This window comes from Somniosus microcephalus, chromosome 17 (assembly GCF_052327205.1).
Source record: "Somniosus microcephalus isolate GS21.2 chromosome 17, FLI_Smic_1.0, whole genome shotgun sequence".
In the NCBI taxonomy this organism is placed as follows: Eukaryota; Metazoa; Chordata; class Chondrichthyes; order Squaliformes; family Somniosidae; genus Somniosus; species Somniosus microcephalus.
In genome coordinates this window covers 40,444,110-40,466,669 of record NC_141003.1, presented here as the reverse complement: position 1 = coordinate 40,466,669, position 22,560 = coordinate 40,444,110, and the positions used below count along the sequence as shown (strand labels likewise).

Below are 22,560 nucleotides of genomic sequence, written 5' to 3'. Positions count from 1 at the left end.
TCAGGAATCTAATCAGGGACCTCTGTCTGTGTGGCTGTTGCATGTCGCCTTTATAAACCGTGCCATTGGGGAAATTCAGAACTCAGCACAAGATGTCTGAAAGAGCTAATGGGTTCTTCTGCACTCACAATGGGGTTTGGAAGCATAGCATACAGGAAAAACTACCCTGAGAGAAGCATTCCTGATTGGCAGTGCAGTGGAACGCCATCTGGGTTAAGAACTGATAAATTAATGAAGCATAGTTGGTTTCTTCTACTTCATCCAAGAGATAACAGAGATACTGCTCCAGCTTTCAACCACCCATGAACCCTGGACGAATGCCAATCAGAAAATTGGCTACTGTAATATTGGATTCTTGTGAAACGAAGTGCTTATTGGATTCAAATTGCCTTGCTTAAATACGTAGAGTGAAGCCTGCTGAAATCGGCCCGATTCATATCTCAGCTTGGGCCAATCTTTCAAAGTTCAAGAGACAGAGAAAGATATCAGGCACAATTTTCCGACTTGTGCTCCCGACGGGAAGCACTGCCAGCCAAGAAAAAATGCTGGAAATTCAGTCATGTACTGCATACAAACTTCTGATAAAATTGCCAGAAAATGTGCCATCCACGCCTAATTTCCAATATCCACTTTCTGGCAAGAGCACAACATTGGAAAATGACCACTATTTATCCTGACAAGTTTTAAATATAGTGCAGTCAGTATTCTCACAGACATTGTAACTACAATCAGTAAAAATATGCCATGCAAGAAGTTGTGAAACTTAGCATAACAATATGACTTTTGGCATGCTTTTTTTCCCCAATTGTTTTCTTGAAATTGTATTTTTACTCTGTCATGCTTTTCTTTCTTTCTCTCCCTTTCCCTCCCTCGCTCATTTCCTGCCTCAATTTGTGCCTTACGTACCTCAGTCCCTTCCTTGCTCATTCCTTCACTTTCCCGCCTCTCATTCTCCCATCCCTCTCTCATTCACCTCTTTCTCCCCCCGCCCCCAACCTTCTAAAATCGGTCTCTCTCAATTTCCCCTCTGCCTCTCAAATCATTGTCTCTCATTTCCTTCCATCTCCCATTGTTCCTCTTATTACCTGGTCTCTTTCTCCCAGTTTCCTGACTCTCTCATTCATTCTGATATAATTACCATGTAGCATCTATAATCTAGGTAACAGCATCTGGCTCATTTTCCACTGCGAAGACCAGTATTGCTGTTTAGGAACAGGAGGCCATTTAGGCCCTCGAGCCGGTTTTGCTGTTAGACCATGGCGGATCTGTACCTCAACTCCATCTACCAGCCTTTATCTCTCGATACCCTTATCTCACAAAAATCTATTGATCTCAGTTTTGAAAATTTCAATTGAACTCATTATGACAAGTACATGCCTGTGCTCATGGTAGTATTAATACTGCACCTCATTTGCTCTGTGGTCAGCTTGCTTAGAAGTCAAATGTGTACTGCAGGCCCTGACCACTGACGGGGTGGCACAAAGTCAAAAACAGCCACAGTTCAATAAATGGCGCACTCCATTTATGAGAGAGACAAATGCAGCTCATGAGACACAGGTTGGCTACCATAATTGCAAAATTGTTTCCAGCATGCCACATTAGACTGATGTGCTACCATATGATAGCTACCATAAACAAAACATGTTAAAACCAAGCATTTACCTGATTCTGATCTTCTAATTCTTCCACATCATCCTCCAGCTCTGACAATGGAATTGGTTCTTTTGATTCTTGCATGAGTGATATCTAAATAGGAAAATAATTTAACAAATTAGTAAAACATAATTGTATAATTATGGAATAGCAAAGAAGGGTACTAAATCTAGATATCTATGCCACAACAAAGGAGGGTTATTACATCTGACAGAAATGATGAGACTATTTCTAACACTGCACAATATATTTAGTACATTGTGTCTTTTTACTAAACTCATACTCAGCATAGCAAGAATATTTTTCCTTGTGAGCACAACAGGTAATCTAAATTTATGTTCCAGAAAATAACTGTCATATACACTATAATTAATGACAGCACTCAGATACCTCTGTACCTACAGTACTATCATGAGACTTTCTGCCATACTTTAGGACTGCAAGGATTACATAGGATTAACGGCACAGAAATAGGCCATTCGACCCAACCAGTCCATGCCAGCGTTTATGCTGTACACGAGTCTCTTCCCGTCTTTCCTCATCTAAATCTATCAGCATAACTCTCTATTCCCCTTTCCCTCATATACTTGTCTTGCCTCCCCTTAAATGCATCCATACTATTTGCTTCAACCACTCCCTGTGGCAGCGAGTTCCACATTCTCACCACTCATTGGGTAAAGAAGTTTCTTCTGAATTCCCTATTGGATTTCTTGGTGACTATCTTGTATTGATGGCCTCTAGTTATGCTCTTTCCCACAAGTGGAAACACTCTCTCTGTATCCACTCTATCAAATTATTTAATAATTTTAAAGACCTCTATTAGGTCACCCCTCAGCCTTCTTTTTTCCAGAGGAAAAAAAAGAGACCCAGCCTGTTCATCCTTTCCTGATATGTATACCCTCGCATTTCTGGTATCATCTTTGTAAATCTTCTCTGCACCCTCTCCAGTGCCTCTATATCCTTTTTATAATATGGCGACCAGAACTGTACGCAGTACTCCAAGTGTGGTCTAAGGTATCAACCAAGCATTTCTGTGACAACAGAAGGGGAAAGGCAATCTCATCATGATAAATACCTCCCAATGTCATTAAAAAATTCTTATAGTCTCAGACAATGTAAGAAGTGGCAGGATGTGGACAGAATCCTTTTAGGTGGACAGTACCTCTCCACTTGCTGAGAAAGCTTCGGAGGACTGGATAAGGGCTCCTGATTAATCAGAAGTGCCATGAGTTATGAATTATGAATGATACTGGGAAATTGCAACAAAACTACTGGCTACTCTTCAGGTAACGTTAATGTAATTGCCTCCGTGTCTGACATGCCCATGTTTAGACACATACTGAATCATAAGCTCTTGCATTTTAGCCCAAGAGTTTGATCTCTGCACATTAAGCTCCAGTACATAGAGTAGCCTCTTGCTTTTTTCAGTTTTCTCTTCTTTACTAAAAAGGTGCTGATTTACTAGGGTTCCATTTGTTACGGTTCCACAGGTACCAGGGACACAGGAGGAATTCCACTATTGGCCGGTTCTAATGGATATTCTGCATTGTGTTTCATCTTTTCCTTTCTCTACAGTCTACAGTGTTCCTATCCCTACAGGGATGTCTGTATTTTGCAAGATTTGGTCCAAAATGCACAACGCAAAAAGGATAATGAACACAGACCCTGCAGAATTCCAGTCCCACATGCTTTCCTGTCCCTCTCCCAACCCAACTCTTCTTTGCCTCCGTCTCCCTAAATATCCGCTGGATGTGCTACCACAGGAACAGAAAAGGAATATTACTGCAACCCCTCCTGTGAGGTGAAAATAGTCAAGATTGACTGTTCTCACACTGCAGGAGAGGCTGAGGAAAACGGTGTGATCTACAGGAAGAATCTGATCAGGATTTGCATGCACTATGTTTTGGAAGTAAACAGCTCAGGTGATCTACAACACCTACTCTGGATTTGCTGCAAGTTTTCCTACTGACAGAGCCAGAATTCCATCGGTTAACAGAATACAATTTTTTCCCACCTTCTCAAAAATAGGATCTTGTATATCTCTATACATTGTCTGAGTGTGTATGTAAACGACAGCATCATGGATGGTGAGGTACAAGATGTCCTTTTTAACATGGTCATCAAAAAAGCCACAGCTCTCCATTTTCTTCACAACGTGGTCTGAAATTTAGAATGATAAAAATATTAAAATCACTCCCAGCCCCATGATTTTAACCATAATAATCAGTGCTTATTTTGTTTTTACAGAGTATGTCATGCCTGTAAACATACTGGTAACAGTTTGAATATCAACATCCTTTCTGCACAAATTGGGAAAAATCCCAGAAGCATCCTAGAAATAACATTCACCTTTTTCTGACTCAGCTAATCAAAAATTCTTAGAAGGTCGCTTTTCATGGAATGAATTGATAGGTATATCAGAAGGTAGCCTACAGATTGGTAATATTAGTGCTTGGACGCTCTGCATGAATTGTGAGTATTAAAATTAATAATTACCAGCAAATCTTCTGTGGCACTGATCACTGGTCTGGAGCACAGTATTATCCTTACCTGGTAATCTGACCGATCATGCAGATCCAGGTAATTGTGACTGCTGTAAACTGCGGAGGTCAGAGTGCATGTAACTGCTTGTAAATTTCAGGCTCCAGATGAATGACAGACTTTCTTTTGCTCTTTTTTTAAACAAAAGATGTTTTCCATCTCTAACAAAGTATGATGCGTTAAACTGTGAAGTGGACAGATGTGTGCTGGCAGACCATCTGTGGCACTGCTCACGTTGAGTTGGAGGTGGTTTTTTTAAGATTGGGATTGTTATTCCAAGTAGTTTTACCAGAAACACTGACATCAGCATTGGGGGCGGGGGTGACCCTCGGATCGGAGAACACTGGTGAGCCTGGTGAGGAGGCAGTACAGATGGATCTCAGGGTGAGCCTGGTGAGGAGGCAGTACAGATGGATCTCAGGGTGAGCCTGGTGAGGAGGCAGTACAGATGGATCTCAGGGTGAGCCTGGTGAGGAGGCAGTACAGATGGATCTCAGGGTGAGCCTGGTGAGGAGGCAGTACAGATGGATCTCAGGGTCTTGCAGTATTTTGAGGGGGTTTGTTTATCCCTCTAGTAGTAGTGTCATCTCTAGATGACCGGTGACCCGGTCAAGACTAATCTGCTCTAACTGATCTGAGCAAGGGACAGCAGTTACATGTTGCACACATTTATACTTCAACAGCAGTTTTGAGTTCCAGGATATAATGCACATTCTCCAGAGAGGAGGAAGATTGTAACACAGCATGTGTCAATGATATTCCACCCCTCCAATTCAGATTTTGGATAACTTAAGTACTGTTGGTTGACTAAGCTCTCTGAAGGGAATCTTGGCCAAAATTCCACATGCAGATATAGGCTCAAATCAGAAAATACTAGGTTTTTCTCTTTTTAAAAAAAAAAATCTTCTCTCCATTTTCTTCCCCTCTGCTCCTGAAGGAAGTGACTCTCCTACTGAGCCATGGCTTCATGGGTGGCGATTGCCCTCTGACCCCTCACGCAAGCAGCCATTATTCATGTGTTATCCTCGACTGAGCGTCAGCAGGCTCCAATTACGGAGAACCACAGCTGAGCCCAGTACTGTCCTCACTCAGCATCCGCACATGCACTTTCCATAGCAGTCACTGCAAAGTGATTCCGAGTGGGAATTCTCAACTAGTATTTCCCTTATTTGTGCCAGTGGTACAGAGGTCACTTGTAGCACTCACTTTGTTCTGACTGCAATCAGTCGATGCAGTACAGGTTCAGGATTGAGCACAGCACCATCCTTTTTTTCCCCTTTCATGTGGCTACCAGTTTGGACAGAATAAAGACGACTAATTCTATGGTAAGCACCAGGAGGTAATGTGCCAGAATTTGCGGTGGGTAATGACAGCGAACTAACGGCGTTCGCTGTTATTACCCCTTTGAAACTGACAGCAACTTCAGAATGTAGCGCATGTGCATCTAAACATGCAAATCTTGAAGTTGCGGTCAATCATTCACTGCTCCGACACTGGCTGTGCTGTGGACCCCACCTCCCCATTGCCGGTAATCAGTGAAAGACGAAAACTTGGGCTTTTCCGCGGTAATATGTCTGTTAAATACCCCATTAAATGTTAGGCCTTGTTGGATTAGGTGTAACTGGGGTTTTAACAGCCCTGAAAAACTAATTTTAATTTTGTGGAGTGTCAAATTTCTCCATTATGATAAAAATTACAATTTTTAAGAAACTTTAAAAAAAAGATCATTTTTTTTTTGAAAAAGAGTTTGTTCAGGATACTTCAAGTTCTACCTTATCCCCACACAAGAGCCCCAATCTTTGTTTTGCTCTCTAACATTTTTAAAAAGTCCAAATAAAAGGAGCTTCTTCATTTCCTGGCTCCCTGTCTGTGAGAATTCTACAATACGATTGGCTGCTTAGACATCTTGTAGCGTCACAGCAGCATCGCATTAGGGAATCCCCACCACACTGCACTGAAATCACTTGCGCGTTGAAATTGGCAAACTTCTCGCCACAGAGATCGCGAGATCTCTCTGGGCAGCTTCCTTCGGGGCCAGCGGTGAATGCCTTTGCTTCGCCACTGACCGCAAATTCCAGGCCACTGATTTGTTAAAAAGTTATTTTTTGGCCATCACAAGCTTTCTTCCATCAAATCATTTTTTTCCATGTTACTCTTTATAGTGTGTAAATATTAAGTGAAAATAGAGTTATGAAAACCAGTTACCTTCATATGCTGTCACATACACCTTAATGCCTATTCGTTCAAACTGTCTGATAACCTGCAATAAATAATAATCAGCAACATGTCAGCAGGGGCCAACCTGCAAACACCATACATCTTAAATATTGCTGGGGAAAAATTCATGTAGTCACCAGAGAAACAAAATTGTACAAAACAGCTGAATTTATAGACTGGTTCTTTAATAGACCAGTATACAAAAGCAGTTAGTAATAATCTACATTTATGTATCGGCGAGATATAACTGCAGGAATTTACACTTAGCCCAGTTATTATACTAATGTAGGAGGTGTACTGAATTGTGCAAAAGTGAGCAGAAAATTGCAAAAAAGGATAGATTAAGGGGAGTGATTATCTGCACGAACATCTTTGCGGCCTTCTGTGCATGGCATCCCGGAGCCGCGCATGCACAGCTGACCCCCCTTCCGCACATTGTTTACCAAAGCCGCGCTTGCGCAGCACCCAACAGTTGCGGTCTCCACTGTGGGCCACGCTTTCCTCGGCTCCGTAAGGTCACAGGATCGTTGGTGGTGGGGGAGAAGAGGGAGCGCGAGAGCGAGGGTGAGGATGGACAGAGAGGGGAGGGGAGAGGAGAGGAGAGAGACAGACATAGATAGAGGGGGGAAGGAGAGGGAGGAGAGAGTCAAAGGGGGGAAGAGAGAGGATCGGAGGGAAGAGGAGAGGAGGTCAGGAACCTGGGCGGGAAAGGTCAGGAACTTGGGAGGGCAGGTCAGAATCTTGGTGGGGGGATGGAAGGGGGCAGTCAGAAACTTGGGTAGGGGGAGGAGGTCAGAAACTTGTTGCGAGGGAAAAAGGTCAGAAACTTGGGAGGTGGGAGGAAGGTTAGGAACTTGTTGGGGGGGGTAGGAGCTTGTCTGGGGGGTGGAGAAGGTCTTAACCCGCGAGGGTGAGCCCTGTCTGTTCTATGTGAGCTCTGTTCCGTCTGGAGCCTGGGAGTCAGAATGGCTCAAATTACACTTTGCAAAGTACTTGATTACTTAGGCAGTCAGGATCTAATTTACACATTCCAGATAAACTGCTGGGTGTCCTCCAAGGGGACCAATCAGAAATCTGCTGTTGGAAATAAACTCGACCTTGATTAAGCAAGTCGGAAGAAAGATAGCAGATGCAGTTTAACATAGCAAAACGAGAGAGATAACACACTTTGGATGCAAGAGTGGAATATGGGAATACAGTCTAAATGGGGAAGTACTGGGTATATAAGGCATTAAAAGTTAACTAAAAAGGTTAATGGGTTGCTGAGCTTCATCACAAGGGTTATAGAATATAAATGAAAGGAAGTACTATTGGAATTACACACAATGCTAGGCACACTTCATTTGGATTATGTTGTTCAGGAAGTATGTTGTTCAGGAAGTATATAAAGGCCATGAAAAAAGTACAGCAATGAATTTTTGGGGGGTTATACCTGGGACTGAAAGGACCGAGCTGTTATGACACTCGGTAAATTTGTGTTATAATCCATGCAGATGAGGAAGTGAACGGGTGATCTGATGGAGGTGTGCAAACAATGAAGGAAATTTAAATGGTAGATATGGAATGATTATGTTCCTTTGTTTGAGGAAACAATCGTATAATTTAAAACTAAGCCCATTAAAAGCAAATCCAGTAAAAATTCTTCACACACAAAATTACATTACGTGGAATTTACAGTGCAGAAACTGGCTATTCGGCCCAACCAGTCTTTGCCTGTGTTTATCATCCCACCCTACATCACGGAAGGTGACCATTCGGCCATCAAACCCGTGCCGGCTCTCTGCAAGAGCACTTCAGCTAATCCCACTCCCCCACCCTTTCCCCGTAGCCCTGCAAATTTCTTTCCTTCAGATACTTATCCAACTCCCTTTTGAAAGCCATGATTGACTCTGCCTCCATCACCCTTTCAGGCAGTACATTCCAAATCTTAACCATTCGCTGCGTAAAAGCGTTTTTTCTTACGCTGCCTTTGGTTCTTTTGCCAATCACCTTAAATCTGTGTTTTCTGCTTCTCGACCCTTCTGTCAATGGGAACAGTTTCTCCCCATCGACTCTGTCCAGACCCCTCATGATTTTGAGCAACTCTATCAAATCATCTCAATCTTCTCTGCTCCAAGGAGAACAACCCCAGCTTCCCCAGTCTATCAACCTCACGAAGTCCCTCAATCCTGGAATCATTCTCGTAAATCTTTTCTGCACCCTCTCCAAGGCCTTCACATCCTTTCTAAAGTACGGTGCCCAGAATTGGACTCCAGTTGGGGCTGAACCAGTGTTTTACAGGAAACTTTGTGATATCCGGCACTGACGGGACCGGCGTGTTGCCGATCTATCAAAACTGCCGGACATACAAAGTTAATGTTGAAGCATACGGAGGTTTTCATCTCCGTATCTGACAACAAACACTGTTGCTTAGCAACAGCTTCTAAAGAGTCGGCTGCAGCTGCAAGCGTCTGTAGCTGAAGCTGTTGCTATAGCTACAGACCTTGCAGTGGCTGACTGGGGTAAAAAAAAGAACGAGATCTAAAAAAACTTACAGAAAACGGCTCCTGATTTTTGCCGTTAGATCGAGTATTCCGGACATACAACCTCCGGATAAACCAAAGTTTCCTGTATACAGGTTCATCATAATTTCCACACTTTTGTACACTATACCTCTATTCATGAAGCCCAGGATCCCATAAGCCTTTTTAACTGCTTGCTCAACCTGCCCTGCCACCTTCAACGATTTGTGCACACATCTCTGTTCGTGCACCCCCTACAGGATTGTACCATTTAGTTTATATGTCCTCTCCTCATTCTTTCTACCAAAATGTATCACTTCACACTTTACTGCATTAAATTTCATCTGCCACGTGTCTGCCCATTTCACTAGGCTGCCTATGTCTTCCTGAAGTCTATCACTCTCCTCCTCACTGTTCACTATATTTCCAAGTTTTGTATCAGCTGCAAATTTTGAAATTGTGCCCTGTACACCCACATCCAAGTCATTAACATATATCAAGAAAAGCAGTGGTCCTAGTACCAACCCCTGGGGAACACCATTGTATACCTTCCTCCAGTCCAAAAAACAACTGTTCACCACTACTCTGTTTCCTATCACTTAGCCAATTCTGTATCCATGCTGCCACTGTCCCTTTTATTCCATGGGCTTCAACTTTGCTGGCAAGCCTATTATGTGGCACTTTGTCAAACGCCTTTTGGAAATCCATGTACACTACATCAACCACATTGCTCTCATCAACCCGCTCTGTTACCTCATCAAAGAACTCAATCAAGTTAGTTAAACACAATTTGCCTTTAATAAATCCATACTGGCTTTCCTGAATTAAACCACACTTGTCTAAGTGACTGTTAATTTTGTCCCCGATTATTATTGCTAAAAGCTTCCCCACTACCGAGGTCAAACTGACTGGCCTCCAGTTGCTGGGTTTATCGTTACACCCTTTTTTGAACAAGGGTGTAACATTTGCAATTCTCCAGTCCTCTGGCACAACCCCCATATCTAAGGAGGATTGGAATATTATGGCCAGTACCTCCGCGATTTCCTCCCTCAATTCCCTCAGCATCCTAGGATGCATCCCATCCGCTCCTGGTGACTTATCTACTCCAAGTACAGCCAGCCTTTCTAATACCTCCTCTTTATCATATCAAGTATCTCCACTACCTCCTCCTTTACTATGTTTATGGCAGCATCCTCTTCCTTGGTAAAGACAGATGCAAAGCACTTGTTTAGTACCTCAACCATACCCTCTGCCTCCATGTATAGGTCTCCTTTTTGGTCCCTAATCGGCCCCACCCCCCCTCTTACTATGTATATGCCTATAGAAGACTTTTGGATTACCTTTTATGTGGGCTGCCATTCTATTCTCCTCTCTTTGACCCTCGTATTTGTTTTCCACTTCTCCTCTGACCTTTCTATATAGAGCCTGATTCTCAGATGTATTTGCAACCTCACGTCTGTCATACGCGCTCTTTTTCTGCTTCATCATATTCTGTATCTCTTTTGTCATCCAGGGAGTCGACTTTAGTTGCCCTGCCTTACCCCCTAGTGGGAATGTACCTCGACTGTACCTGAACTATTTCCTCTTTAAAGGTAGCCCATTCAGTTTTGCCCGCCAATCTTTGATTCCAGTTTACCCAGGCCAGATCTGTTCTCATCCCACTGAAATTGGCCTTTTCCAGTTAAATATTTTTACTCTAGATTGCTCCCTGTCCTTTTCCATAGCTAATCTAAACCTCATGATACTATGATCGCTGTTCCCTAAATGTTCACCTACTGACACTTGCTCCACTTGACCTATCTTATTCCCCAGAACTACATCCAGCAATGCCTCCTCCCTCGTCGGGCCGGAAACATACTGATCAAGAAAGTTCTCTTGAACACACTTCAGAAATTCTTCCCCTACTCTGCCCTTAACACTATTACAATCCCAGACTATATTAGAATAGTTGAAGTTCCCCATTATCACTACTCTATAGTTCTTGTACCTCTAATTCTCTGTAAATTTGCTCCTCCATATCTTTCCCACTATTTGGTGGTCTGTAGAATACACCTAGTAGTGTAATGGCACCTCTATTATTTCTTAACTCTAGCCATATAGATTCTGTCCTTGACCCCTCCAGGTTATCACCCCTCTCCAGTACTGTAACATTCTCCTTGACCAATACTGCCACACCACCTCCTATCTTTCCTTCCCTCCCTATCTTTCCTGAACACTTTATAACCAGGAATATTTAATACCCAATCCTGTCCTTTTTTGAGCCAGGTCTTAGTTATTGCCACAATATCATATTCCCATGTGGCTATTTATGCCTGCAGCTCACTTACCTTGTTCACTACGCTTCGTGCGTTCACATACATACACTGTAAACCCATCTTAGACCATCCTGTATTCTCTCTTAGCTTGACCCCCCCAATATCTTACTATTTCTTACTTTAGTGCTTTCTGCCTCTCCCAATCCTTTGAGCACTTTATTTCCCCTTTTTAATGTTACATCCTGGTGCCCCCCGCCCCGCCAAATTAGTTTAAACCCTCCCCAACAGCACTAGCAAACCTCCCCGTGAGGATATTGGTTCCGGCCCTGTTGAGGTGCAACCCATCCAGCCTGCACAGGTCCCACCTCCCCCAGAACTGGTTCCAATGTCCCAGGAATATGAAACCCTCCCTCCTGCACCATCTCTACAGCCACGCATTCATCTGTGCTATCCTCCTATTTTTATACTCACTAGCGCATGGCACCGGGAGTAATCTGGAGATTACTATCTTTGAGGTCTTGCTTTTTAATCTCTTTCCTAGCTCCCTAAAATCTGCCTGCAGGACCTCATCCCTCGTTCTATCTATGTCATTGGTACCGATATGGACCACGACCTCTGGCTGGTCACCTTCCCGCCTCAGAATGTTCTGCAGCCACTCGGTGGCATCTAACTCCATCAGCATATCCTTCTATTCCTTTCTCCCTCATGTATTTATCTAGCTGTCCCCTAAATGTGTATGCTATTTACCTCAACTACTCCATGCGGTAGCAAGTTCCACATTCTAACCACTCTCTGGGTAAAGACGTTTCACCTGAATTCCCTATTGGCTTTGTTAGTGACTATCTTATATTTATGGCCCCTAGCTTTGGAGAGAATGTGGAGTGCACTACCCCAGGAAGAAAATACATAGCATCAGTTTATAATCTTTAAAAGGGAGATTAATACTTACCTGGGAAGCAAGGTTAATAAGGGATATGGAGAAAGGATGACGGAATTGAGATTATTTAAGAGCTGCTATGGCTAGCAAGATAGCAGAGCAGACTCAATAAGCCAAGTGGTCTATTCCTATTATTCCTATTAGAATATTTTTCAAAAGTAGGAGTATTCCATGATAATGATTACCATTAGTACAAATATAGTTGTACCCAGATGCTGAAATAGGATGTATGGGATAAATCTCAGTGTTGAGCTGTACATGAAGAGATGTGGGTCGGAGGATTGGGGTTCAGTGCTGTAGCCCCAACTCTGACCCATGCTCCTTTCCAGAACGGCTCAGGAATGTGAACATTGGATTGCTGAATAAATATAAAAATGACTTCTCACTTCCAGTGGCGAGCCTCACCTACTGGTAACACATATTGAAAACTTGAGAGAGCACGTACTGGGGTGCCCGAGACTGCAGATTAGAAGTCGTCAAAAAATTCTCTCAAATACTTTTCATTAAACTACCCATATTTGAAGAGGGGAAGGAGGTCATGAGGCAATGAGTCATTCTAATTTGAAAATACAGTGATGTATCAATAATGTCTATTCGATCCATTGAACTATTGCTAAAACAAAACTATAATATGGTTAAAAATCTGAATTAAAAACAAAAATTACTCCTACTTTGGAAATACACACCAGCGTCTGAGAGAGAAAAGTTTAAATGTTTTTCGGATGTACTCTTCATAAGATGATGGATCCTACACAAAACATTAAGCTTTCCTCTTCTAGATGCTGACTGACCTGTGATGCATTTCCAGTTTTTACTTCTGTATCAACACTAGTTATAACAAACATTTACACACCATTTTAAGGATTCTGACTCCTACAAGATCAATGAATGACACTCCACTAAAATCAAAAATAAGGCTGTGAATGATAACTTTGGGAACCAGGACTTTGATAGGGAGATCTGAATTCCAGTCAACTTTAATTTCCACTTCCTTTGTTGGAACTTCCTCTTCATGTTCTTCTTGAGTTTCCTGGTCATCTTCAAATGCCTCATTAGAAACGCTTCCATCAGTTACAATGCCATCCTAAAGATAGATGAGCAATTTTTTAAAATATATCATCCGGACAACTAACAACCTAGATCATTGTGAAATTTATCAAGCACATAAAAACCATGGGCAAATTGTCTTCCTTAAACTGCTAGGTCATGAACTTTTATTTTTAGCATATACTCAATATGGATTAAATAAGTTAAGCAACGTTTTTGTATAACCTATAAAAAATACAGGTATATTTTTTGAATTCAGCAATAACTTGCATTCTTCACATGCAAGAGGACATCTAAAAAGGTGCTCAAGATCAAGAGCAAAAAGCAGTGGATGCCAACGAGGCAGGGAAAAAGAGAGGGGGTGAATCAAAGGCACGTTTGGATAGGAGTTTTAAGGAAGTTGATAAAAGCAGGGAGGGAGCTGGCAAGGCAGAGATAAGAGGGCAGGAGTGTAGTGGCTAAAGGAGTGTTCACCTATGTCGGAACAGAGGACATGGAGAAGCCCAATGTTTGAGGAGCAGAGGGTGCATGTGGTATATAAAGCAGGAGGTGATCATTAAGATAGGGCAGTGTGAGGCTACGGAAAGATCTGCAAGCAATGAAGATAATTTTTAAGTCAACGCTGGGAAGCCAGTGGAGGTTGGCTGTGCAAAACTTTGTGCAGTTGAGAAAACAGGTTGCAGCTGTTTGAATGAGTTAAAGCTTATAGAGGATTCGGATTGGTAGATCAGCAAGGGGAGTGCTAGAGGAGTTGAGATGATGGAGACATGGACAAAGGCTTTGGAAGTGGGGAAGGCGGGGGGATGTGGGACCAGAAGCAATGTTCCCTGTAAGCTGCATTTTGTTCTGCGCAGCCCGTTTCTTTTACTGCGCAATCCCTTTAAATTTCTGCGCATGCGCGGTACTTACATTGGAAAAGCCAGTGCGCGGGACCTATCCCATTACCGCGCGGCCGCCATTAGAGGGAACATTGGCCAGAAGTAGGCAATGTTGTAGAGGTGGAAGGATGTGATCGTGGTAATGGAGTAGATGTGAAAGAGGAATCTGAACTTGGGGTTAAGCAGTACACTCAGGTTCCATACTTCTGGAGATTGACCAAGTCAAGATCAGAGACAGAGACACATACGTGCTGGTGGGAGCCAATCAGGATGGCTTTGGGCTTTTATAATATTGAGGGAATTTGGTCTCATCCAGAGAGAGTAGCAAAAGTCATTGATTGAGGAGTAAAAGCTGGGTGTCATTAGCATATATATGGGAGGGTGGCTGAAGATGACGAGAATCTATTGGAGGCAATGTATGTAAAAGTCAGATAGCCAGAGGGTGAAGGATAGAATACTAGAGCCTAAGCTTTAGTTGCTTACAAGCCTTTATTTGCAGAGACACACATTACATACTCTGCACCCCCAATAAAAGCTTGCACCATATATATTATGATATATACAAATACAAGAGCATCCAATTAATACCCACCACCTGAATACAATTAACACCCAACTGATATACAATTAACAATGTAGTGCCTACATTATGACAGTATGAGCAAAACTAGATGAAAATAATGTCAGAGGTAGACTGCAGAGGAGAGGCAGTAGAGAAGGATGGAATGGCCAACAGCATCAAAAGCGGCAGCAAAATTGAGGAGAATGAAGAGAGATCGAAAGCCAGTTACACTGGACCCTTATTTTGGATAAGGTTAATAACTGTGTAAATACAACACTTAAAAGTACATGACTTCACCTTTGTTGCTTTTAACTGACCCTTCCTTATAAGCATCTGAATCTTCTTTAATGCTTTGGCTCGCTTATTAAACACTCGAACTGGATTAAATCCAACCTGAAACAATTCCATTCATACAACAGTAATCAACACAAATAAAAATAAGTGAATATTCAAGCAGTTTTGTATTACACAATTGCAGAATTTACTCACGGCACCATTCAGTTTCTCTTTAAAAACATCAACACTTCCAAAAAATATGGGAGAAGAAAATTTGAAGATCTTCACTCCAGATGGTTCAACAAGCTGAGGAATACCCAGAGAGTTATTTTCCATTAGACTATGAGGAAAGTGTGAATTTTATTTTAGATCATTAAAAACCAGACTTAAATGTTCTTACATGTTTGTATTTCTTTAAGTTCTTGTAAATGTCAGTGTTTGGTACATTCCCTAGAGCAGCAGAAACAGGGCTAGAAAATGAACATTGAATTAAACAGATGAAGGTTCCATGTAGTAAGTGATAAATAAAATAATGTATCATTTCTAATAAGATGCTAGTCAAATACTTACAACTGGGCTCTAAGCACAACAGTGAGAAGTTCAAAGCACACACCAGCTAAAAGCCCCAAATCTAGTCCCAGAAGGATGGCTGCAATCCATGTCACAAGCCAGATCAGCTACAGAAAAGCAAGACAGTGAGTTAAAGTACATTCTTTTAATTAACTACAGGCTTGGCTTTTGAAACACTGCTTAATTGGTCAATAGTGAGCTGCAAATCTTGTAGTCATTTTACCGCTGCAGTAACTCATACACTACAGAAATAACGCACAAATACATCATTACTGCTTCACTCTACAGCACAATGCTTGCTTAAAGAAAAAATATATCCAGTTGAATTGCTCCATAATTTCTAAATACTATTGCAAATAGTGTACATTCACTAGTTCCTCTCAGTGGCATGTTTTCTGCTGGTTAGATGCAGCCTGGGTGTGGAAAATATCGTGTGCAAGTCCTTTTCATGTGATATCCTGAAACTCTATTGCAGGGACATCACAAATCGAGGTGAGTGTGCAGTATTTCGTATTCAGGATATCACAACAAGAGGAACTTCTGCACAAAATGTCAGCTCCCATAAAATAATAAGTAAAATATGTCCTACAGAACAGCATTATCACATTCTTAAACTGATCATGAAGGTTGTGCATTTTCGAACAAGCAGTATTTTACAAGAACAGTATCGTTAGTTAAATACTTACACAATCAACTTTGTTTTGTCTCCACAGCCCTGGAACATCAAAGGTTTGCCAGAACATTCCTTTCAAATTGGCAATGACAATTGCTCCCAGTACGGCCTGAGAAATTAGTTAAGAAAACGGCATATATTACGATTGTACATTTCAAAACACAAAGCCATCAAGCTGAATGATGGTCATTGTCCGTTTTTAGCAACACCTTGCCAGTAGGGCAAGGTGAAACTAGGGTAGGGGTATACATGACGTTTTATATCAAATCAATGGAAATAACTAATTAAAAGGAAACTTTCTGTTATCTGGCACGGACGGGACAGACGTCGTGCCGGTTCATCAACAATTCTGGATAACCGAATGCTATAGTAAAAGATACGGAGCTCAGAGCTCCGTATAAAGCAACAAACCCAGCTTCAGAACAATCGGCACAAGTTGCAAGCGTCTCTGTAGCTTAGCAACGGCTGCAGCCACACCCTTGCACAGCAACAAATGGAGTAAAAAAAAAGTTACCTGAACCACCTCCTGAATTTTGCCGGTTAACCGACATTTCCGGTTATTTAGGGGCCGGATAATCGAAAGTTTCCTGTACTGTACCAATATGAAAATCTAATTTATTGTTATGTTCATTCATTCTCAGCAATCCAATTACAATCAATCCAATTGCAATCCGAGAGCAAATATAAATGCCAATTTTAGTGATCTTGACTAAATTGGTGCTGGGATCACTTTGCGAGTCCTGCACAACACAAGTAGCCAGCTGACCTCACCGGAATCTGCAAGATTAGTTTAAGAATATAATTTGAATCAGTCCCCGGTGCATTTGTCACAACTGCAAAGGGCAGTATGATTTTCAGGGGGCAGGATATCTCGAGAGCAACTGCGCAGTTCCTTTTCTCTTTTATAGGGGTCTTCCTTTTAAAAAGAGAGACAATTGTGAAGTTGGCCCACCTCATCAGCACCCATCACATATTACTGAGGATGCAGCTACCAGTTCACCTCGGGAGATTCAGGTTACGAGGTCAGGAGGAATCACCTGACGAAACACAGAGCATAAAAGGAGGAGCAAGTGCAGGTGGCAGCAGAGGAGCTAAAACCTGCTGAATGGAATCCCCCCCAGTCATCCCCCATCCCCCGCTGCAAGGGCCAGGATTTTATAACGGACGGGGGCTGCCTACAGAAAGGAGCCCATTAAAGGGCACAAGCAGTTTGTGCATCTTTCGAGAATGTTCTGCATGGTACGTCAAGAGAATCTGCAGACGTGCATAAATACATGAAGGATTTAGAAAGCTACAGTCCACCATGGAGTGGGTGATGATTTTACAGGCCTCCGCAGGGGTGCATCGAAGGACAGAGGTCCAAAGCTGTGGTTGCGACTTTTGAGATCTGGGGCTCCAACTTACAGGGCTGTCCATTCTGAATTTGACAGGCTAGGGAATCATTTTGAGGGAAACCTGATGGAGGGCTTCACATTCCTCAGTGGCGACCAGCTTTCTATTCCTATGCAGCTCCCTGCTCATCCTGAAGGACTGCCTGCTAGAACATGGGAAGAGTTGGCAGGGAGAAAAAGGAAGGATAGAGCAAGCATTTACCTCTTAAGGCAACACCACACCCAGACAACCCCCTCAAAAGGACTCAGGAAGTGCTAGGTAGTGGGCTGGAGCAGCTAGGCAATGCTGGATCAGAGCCACAGCCATCACACAAGGGCCCCATTAAAGGAGGAGGAGGCTACCACCTCCCACTAAAATAGCACTCAGAAGAAGCAGTAAATTAGGTAGTAAAAAGTACACCTGTATACAATTACTAATAGAAACTGCCAGGAAAACACACAGTAATAGCAGATACACAGAGCACAAGTAGGGAAATAAATTGCATGCACTTTATTTCAATGTAATCCTGAGAGTTCTTTGAGAAGGGCATATTTGGTCTATAGGCATGCATAGTAGTTGATTTAGGGTTGATTGTAATAGAAGGCATGTTGTTGACATGCAACTGTATTATGCTCAACATGTTAGGACTGTTCATGCAGCAGATGGATTAGAATTCTAGGTGGACGGCCAAGTCTTCTTGGCTGCAAAATGCCTTCACCCATTTCCTCTTCCTCCTCCTCTACTACTGCCACCCGATCCTACGCCTCTTGATCACACCTCTCTGGATGGCAAGTTTCTGCATCATGCACCAGGTGTCTCATGATTTTGGAGATGTTGCCATGGTTGCAGCACATGAAGCCTCTGATCTGTCCAAACAGTGGAATATCTGCTTGAGCAGGTCAATGGTATACTCCACCAGAATTCAGGTAAAGGCACAAGCTTCAGTGTATCTGCATTCTGCACCTGTTCTCTGGTTTCTCAATGGGGTCATTAGCCAGGGCTGCAGTGAATATCCTCATCCCCTAGCAGCCACCTGTCTAGTCTGCCTGCTCCATCAAATAATGGTGGCATGATGGACTAGGGGCAAATAAAGGCACTGTGACTGCCAGCAGACATTCACTTGCATGATTCAGTTCTTGTGGTCAAAGATCACCTGGACATTAATGGAAAAGAACCCTTCTCTCTTCATCTATGCAACAGGGTTGTGCCATCTATGAGGCTCAGCATTTTAGGGAAATCAGTCACCTAGGAAGATAGGAACAGGAGTAGGCCATTCAACCCCTCGAGCCTGTCTGCCATTCAATTAGATCGTGACTGATCTGTATCTTAACTCTATCTACCCGCCATGGTTCTGTCACCCTTAATACCCTTGTCTAACAAAACTCGATCAAAACTCAGTTTTGACGTTTTCATTTGACCGAGCCTCAACAGGTTTTTGGGAGAAGAGAGTTCCAGATTTCCACTATGCTTTGTATGAAGAAATGCTTTTGGACATCACCCCTGAACGGCCTAGCTCTAACTTTAAGGCTATGCCCCCTTGTTCTGGACCCTTCCACCAGAGGAAATAGTTTCTCTCTATCTACCCAATCAAATCTTTTAAATCATCTTAAACACCTCAATTAGATCGCCCCTTAATCTTCCATAGTCAAGGCTGTGCAAGCCTAGTCTATGGGGCCTGTCCTCATATTGCAACTCTTTTAGCCCCCATGTCATTCTGGTGAATCTAAGCAGCACAGCACCCACTCCAAGGCCAATACATCCTTCCCACAGTGCGGTGCCCAGAACTGAACACAGTACTCCAGATGGGGTCTAACCAGAGCTCCGTACAGCTGTAACATAACAGTTTGTATTCCAACCCTAAAGGCTAACATGCCATTAACCTTTTCAATTATTTTTTTGTACCTGTCCACTAGCTTTTAGTGATTTCTGTACTTGGACCCTAAATCTCTCTGCTCATCCACAGTTCCTCGCTTCACACCATTCAGAAAATACTCAGATCGATCAGTGCTGTGATCTCTGATGCTGCTTCCTCCAGTTCGTGGAATAAATAATAAAACTGCTTCCCAGGCAAACAAAGCTTCTGTCAATTGTTTGATGCAGCAGTGGGATGGAAGGATCTGGTGACATAGCAATTTAATAGTGTGATCACCTTCACAACCACAGGCAGAGCTATGCTAGTGGTGAAGTTGTCTGGAGCTTGGGCAACTAACCTCGAAGAAGCCAAATGCCAAAGGCTAGATATTCAAGTACCTGCGGGTGTGCAATACTAATGGCGTGAACAGGAGCAAAACAATCACAGACTGCACTGTGGGACCAATTTGAATGAGATAGTTTCAATTTTGGGGCAGGGTGGGGGGGGGCATTAATAATGATGATGCTCTCGCACTCTGGCAAGGCAGCTTCAGAAAGCACAGAAAATGTTAACATTGCTGAATTCAGAGCTTCACAAATCAGGCAAGCTGGCCAGCCTGCTTGATTCAGTGAGATGCACCCCCGAAATGCAATGGTGCCCTTTCATAGCAGACCATTGCTGAATCAGGCCCATAGTTTCTGTACATAGCATGCCATGAAAGAATAAAAGGTTACCTTCTGCAGAGGTTGAAGTAGCTGTCCAACTATCAGAATGGCAATCATCACAATTACTGCACTTAAAATCCCAGCAATCTGCAATAAATGTATATGCGAGTCTTTAGTGTTATTGATGTTAGCAGGTAGAACTTCTGTTGCAGTGTAATATATAAAAACATGTGTATAAAAAAAAGCCTTGTGATGGTACAGAGCATTGACAGGGCAAAAATGTGTACAAGATATGAGAATTTTTCCGATGAGTCCATAAGGCACAAAGCACAGCCAATCAAAAATCACAAACATTTGCTTCACTGTCACTGACAGACATTCTTTTCAAGTCCTTTCATCGAATCATAGAATGATACAGAGGCCATTCGGCCCATCCTGCCTGTACCAGCTCTTTGACAGAGCCATCCAACTAGTCCCATTCCCTGGCCGTTTCAATATAGCCCTGCAAAATTTTCCTCTTCAAGTATTTATCCAATTCCCTTTTGAAAGTTATTATTTCATCTGCTTCCACCACCCTTCCAGCCAGGGCATTCCAGATCATAAGAACTCGCTGCATAAAAATATTTCTCCTCTCCTCAGTTTCCTTTGCTAATTACCTGAAACCTGTGTCCGCTGGTTACCGACCCGTCTGCCACAGGAAACTGTTTCTCCTTATTTACTCTATCAAAACCCTTCATGATTTTGAACAGCTCCATCAAATCTCCTCTTAAAGCTTCTCTGCTTTAAGGAGAACAACCCCTGCTTCTCTAGTCTCTCCATGTAACTGAAGTCCCACATCTCTGGTACCATTCTAGTAAATCTCTTCTGCACCCTCTCTAAGGCCTTGACATCCTTCCTAAAGTGTGGTGCCCAGAATTGGACACAATGCTCCAGCTGGGGCCTAACCAGTGATTTATAAAAGGTTTGGCATAACTTCCTTGCTTTTAGTATTCTATGCGTCTGTTTATAAAGCCAAGGATCCCGTATGCATTTTTAACAGCCATTTCAATTTGTTCTGCCACCTTCAAAAGATTTGTGTACATAGACCCCCAGGTCTCTCTGTTTCTGCACCACCTTTAAAATTGTACCATTTAGTTTATATTGCCTCTCCTCATTCATCCTACCATTTTTCAGAATTCTCGGTGTTAAATTGCATCTGCCAATTTCACCAGTTCATCTATGTCCTCCTGAAGTCTGTTACTATCCTCTTCTGTTTACTACATTTCCGAGCTTCGTGTAATCTGCAAACTTTGAAATTATACCCTGTATACCAAAGTCCAGGTCATTAATATATATGAAAGAGCAGTGGCCCTAATAGCAACCACTGGGGTGGGGGGGGGGGGGGGGGGGGGGGGGGGTTGGTTCACCATTCTATACCTCCCTCCAGTCTAAAAAACAAAACGTTCACCACTACTTTCTGTCTTTTAGCCAATTTCGTATCCATACTGCCACAGCCCCTTTAATCCCTCGTGCTTCAATTTTGCTAACAAGTCTATTATGTGGTACTTTATAAACGCCTATTGAAAGTCCCTGTACACAACAACCAAATTACTTCACTTGCTATGTTAGTTCTTCATTCACTCTATCATGTGGTTAATTCAATGCCCTCTGAACTGGCCCAGCAAGTCACTCAGTTGTTGCAAGAGCAATGTGGCCATAAGATTCATTGACATAGTATAAACACACATACATCCACGTTTATTTATTACCTGAGTTTTGCCGCCCGTGCTTTCCTGTACAGCTGTACGGGACAGAGCAGTGCCTGCCAAAAAGCTTGAGAAACAGCCACAAAAAATGTTGGAAATTCCTAGAGCAATAAATTCCTGGAAGATTCCACAATTATATAAATACACATGCGAGTGATAACACAGCAGCAACAGAACTATCACCAACAATCAGATACCCTTCCCCCTTGGAAACAACTCTGACATTTTGAATGTTTTAAGCAGATTTTTCTCCTTTTCCAAAGAATATGTTTTATTAATGCATACAGTAAATGACTGTTCAGTTATTGCATTCTGTTCAGAATATTCTTAAATTATTCCCAAATCTGCAGCAAGAGATGCGTGGATAGATTCTACTCTTTGTTGCACTTGGGGAATACTTTGTCCCACTTCCTCTTCATTGCACCTGGAAACTGAGACCCTTTGCATCAAGCCTCAAGTTCTACGACACTGCATGGAATCCAAGCTTAACTCGGATAACTGGACCTGGGCCCCCAGCAGACACAGGCAAATGTAACTGCGTAAATAAGACGGGAGGGGTGTTCTTGCCTCCTGCCTCACTTTCTGGACACTCCACCAATAAAGGTGCCAAAGTGGAGATGTACCCAAAGAATGCTGCTGGTGGAGTCTGTGCTAGGATCTTCCATGGACCGGAGGGTCGACAGGCGTCAAGGAACAGCCCAAAGATGAATGGAGGCACAGTGTAACTTGTCGCCCCCACCCCAGCATGATGTTTAGGCCTTGGGGCCTTCTGGCAACTGCTCTCCAGTGGCAACCACAAGGCCCGGATGCCGGCAGC

General features: G+C 42.8%; 1 protein-coding gene across 1 annotated transcript in view; it reads right to left on the bottom strand.

Annotated features, from left to right (window-relative positions):
* Nucleotides 1–22,560, bottom strand: part of slc26a4 (solute carrier family 26 member 4) — a 61,990-nt gene that overhangs the window by 6,083 nt on the left and 33,347 nt on the right. The window contains exons 10-20 of the mRNA XM_086010238.1: nt 21,747–21,860; nt 20,068–20,145; nt 16,124–16,219; nt 15,438–15,544; nt 15,268–15,337; nt 15,081–15,173; nt 14,889–14,984; nt 12,958–13,188; nt 6,400–6,454; nt 3,668–3,813; nt 1,663–1,746 (exon numbers count right to left, since the gene is read on the bottom strand). Of these exons, the coding sequence (XP_085866364.1) occupies nt 1,663–1,746; nt 3,668–3,813; nt 6,400–6,454; nt 12,958–13,188; nt 14,889–14,984; nt 15,081–15,173; nt 15,268–15,337; nt 15,438–15,544; nt 16,124–16,219; nt 20,068–20,145; nt 21,747–21,860 (1,170 nt within the window). The remainder of the gene's footprint in view (nt 1–1,662; nt 1,747–3,667; nt 3,814–6,399; nt 6,455–12,957; nt 13,189–14,888; nt 14,985–15,080; nt 15,174–15,267; nt 15,338–15,437; nt 15,545–16,123; nt 16,220–20,067; nt 20,146–21,746; nt 21,861–22,560) is intronic.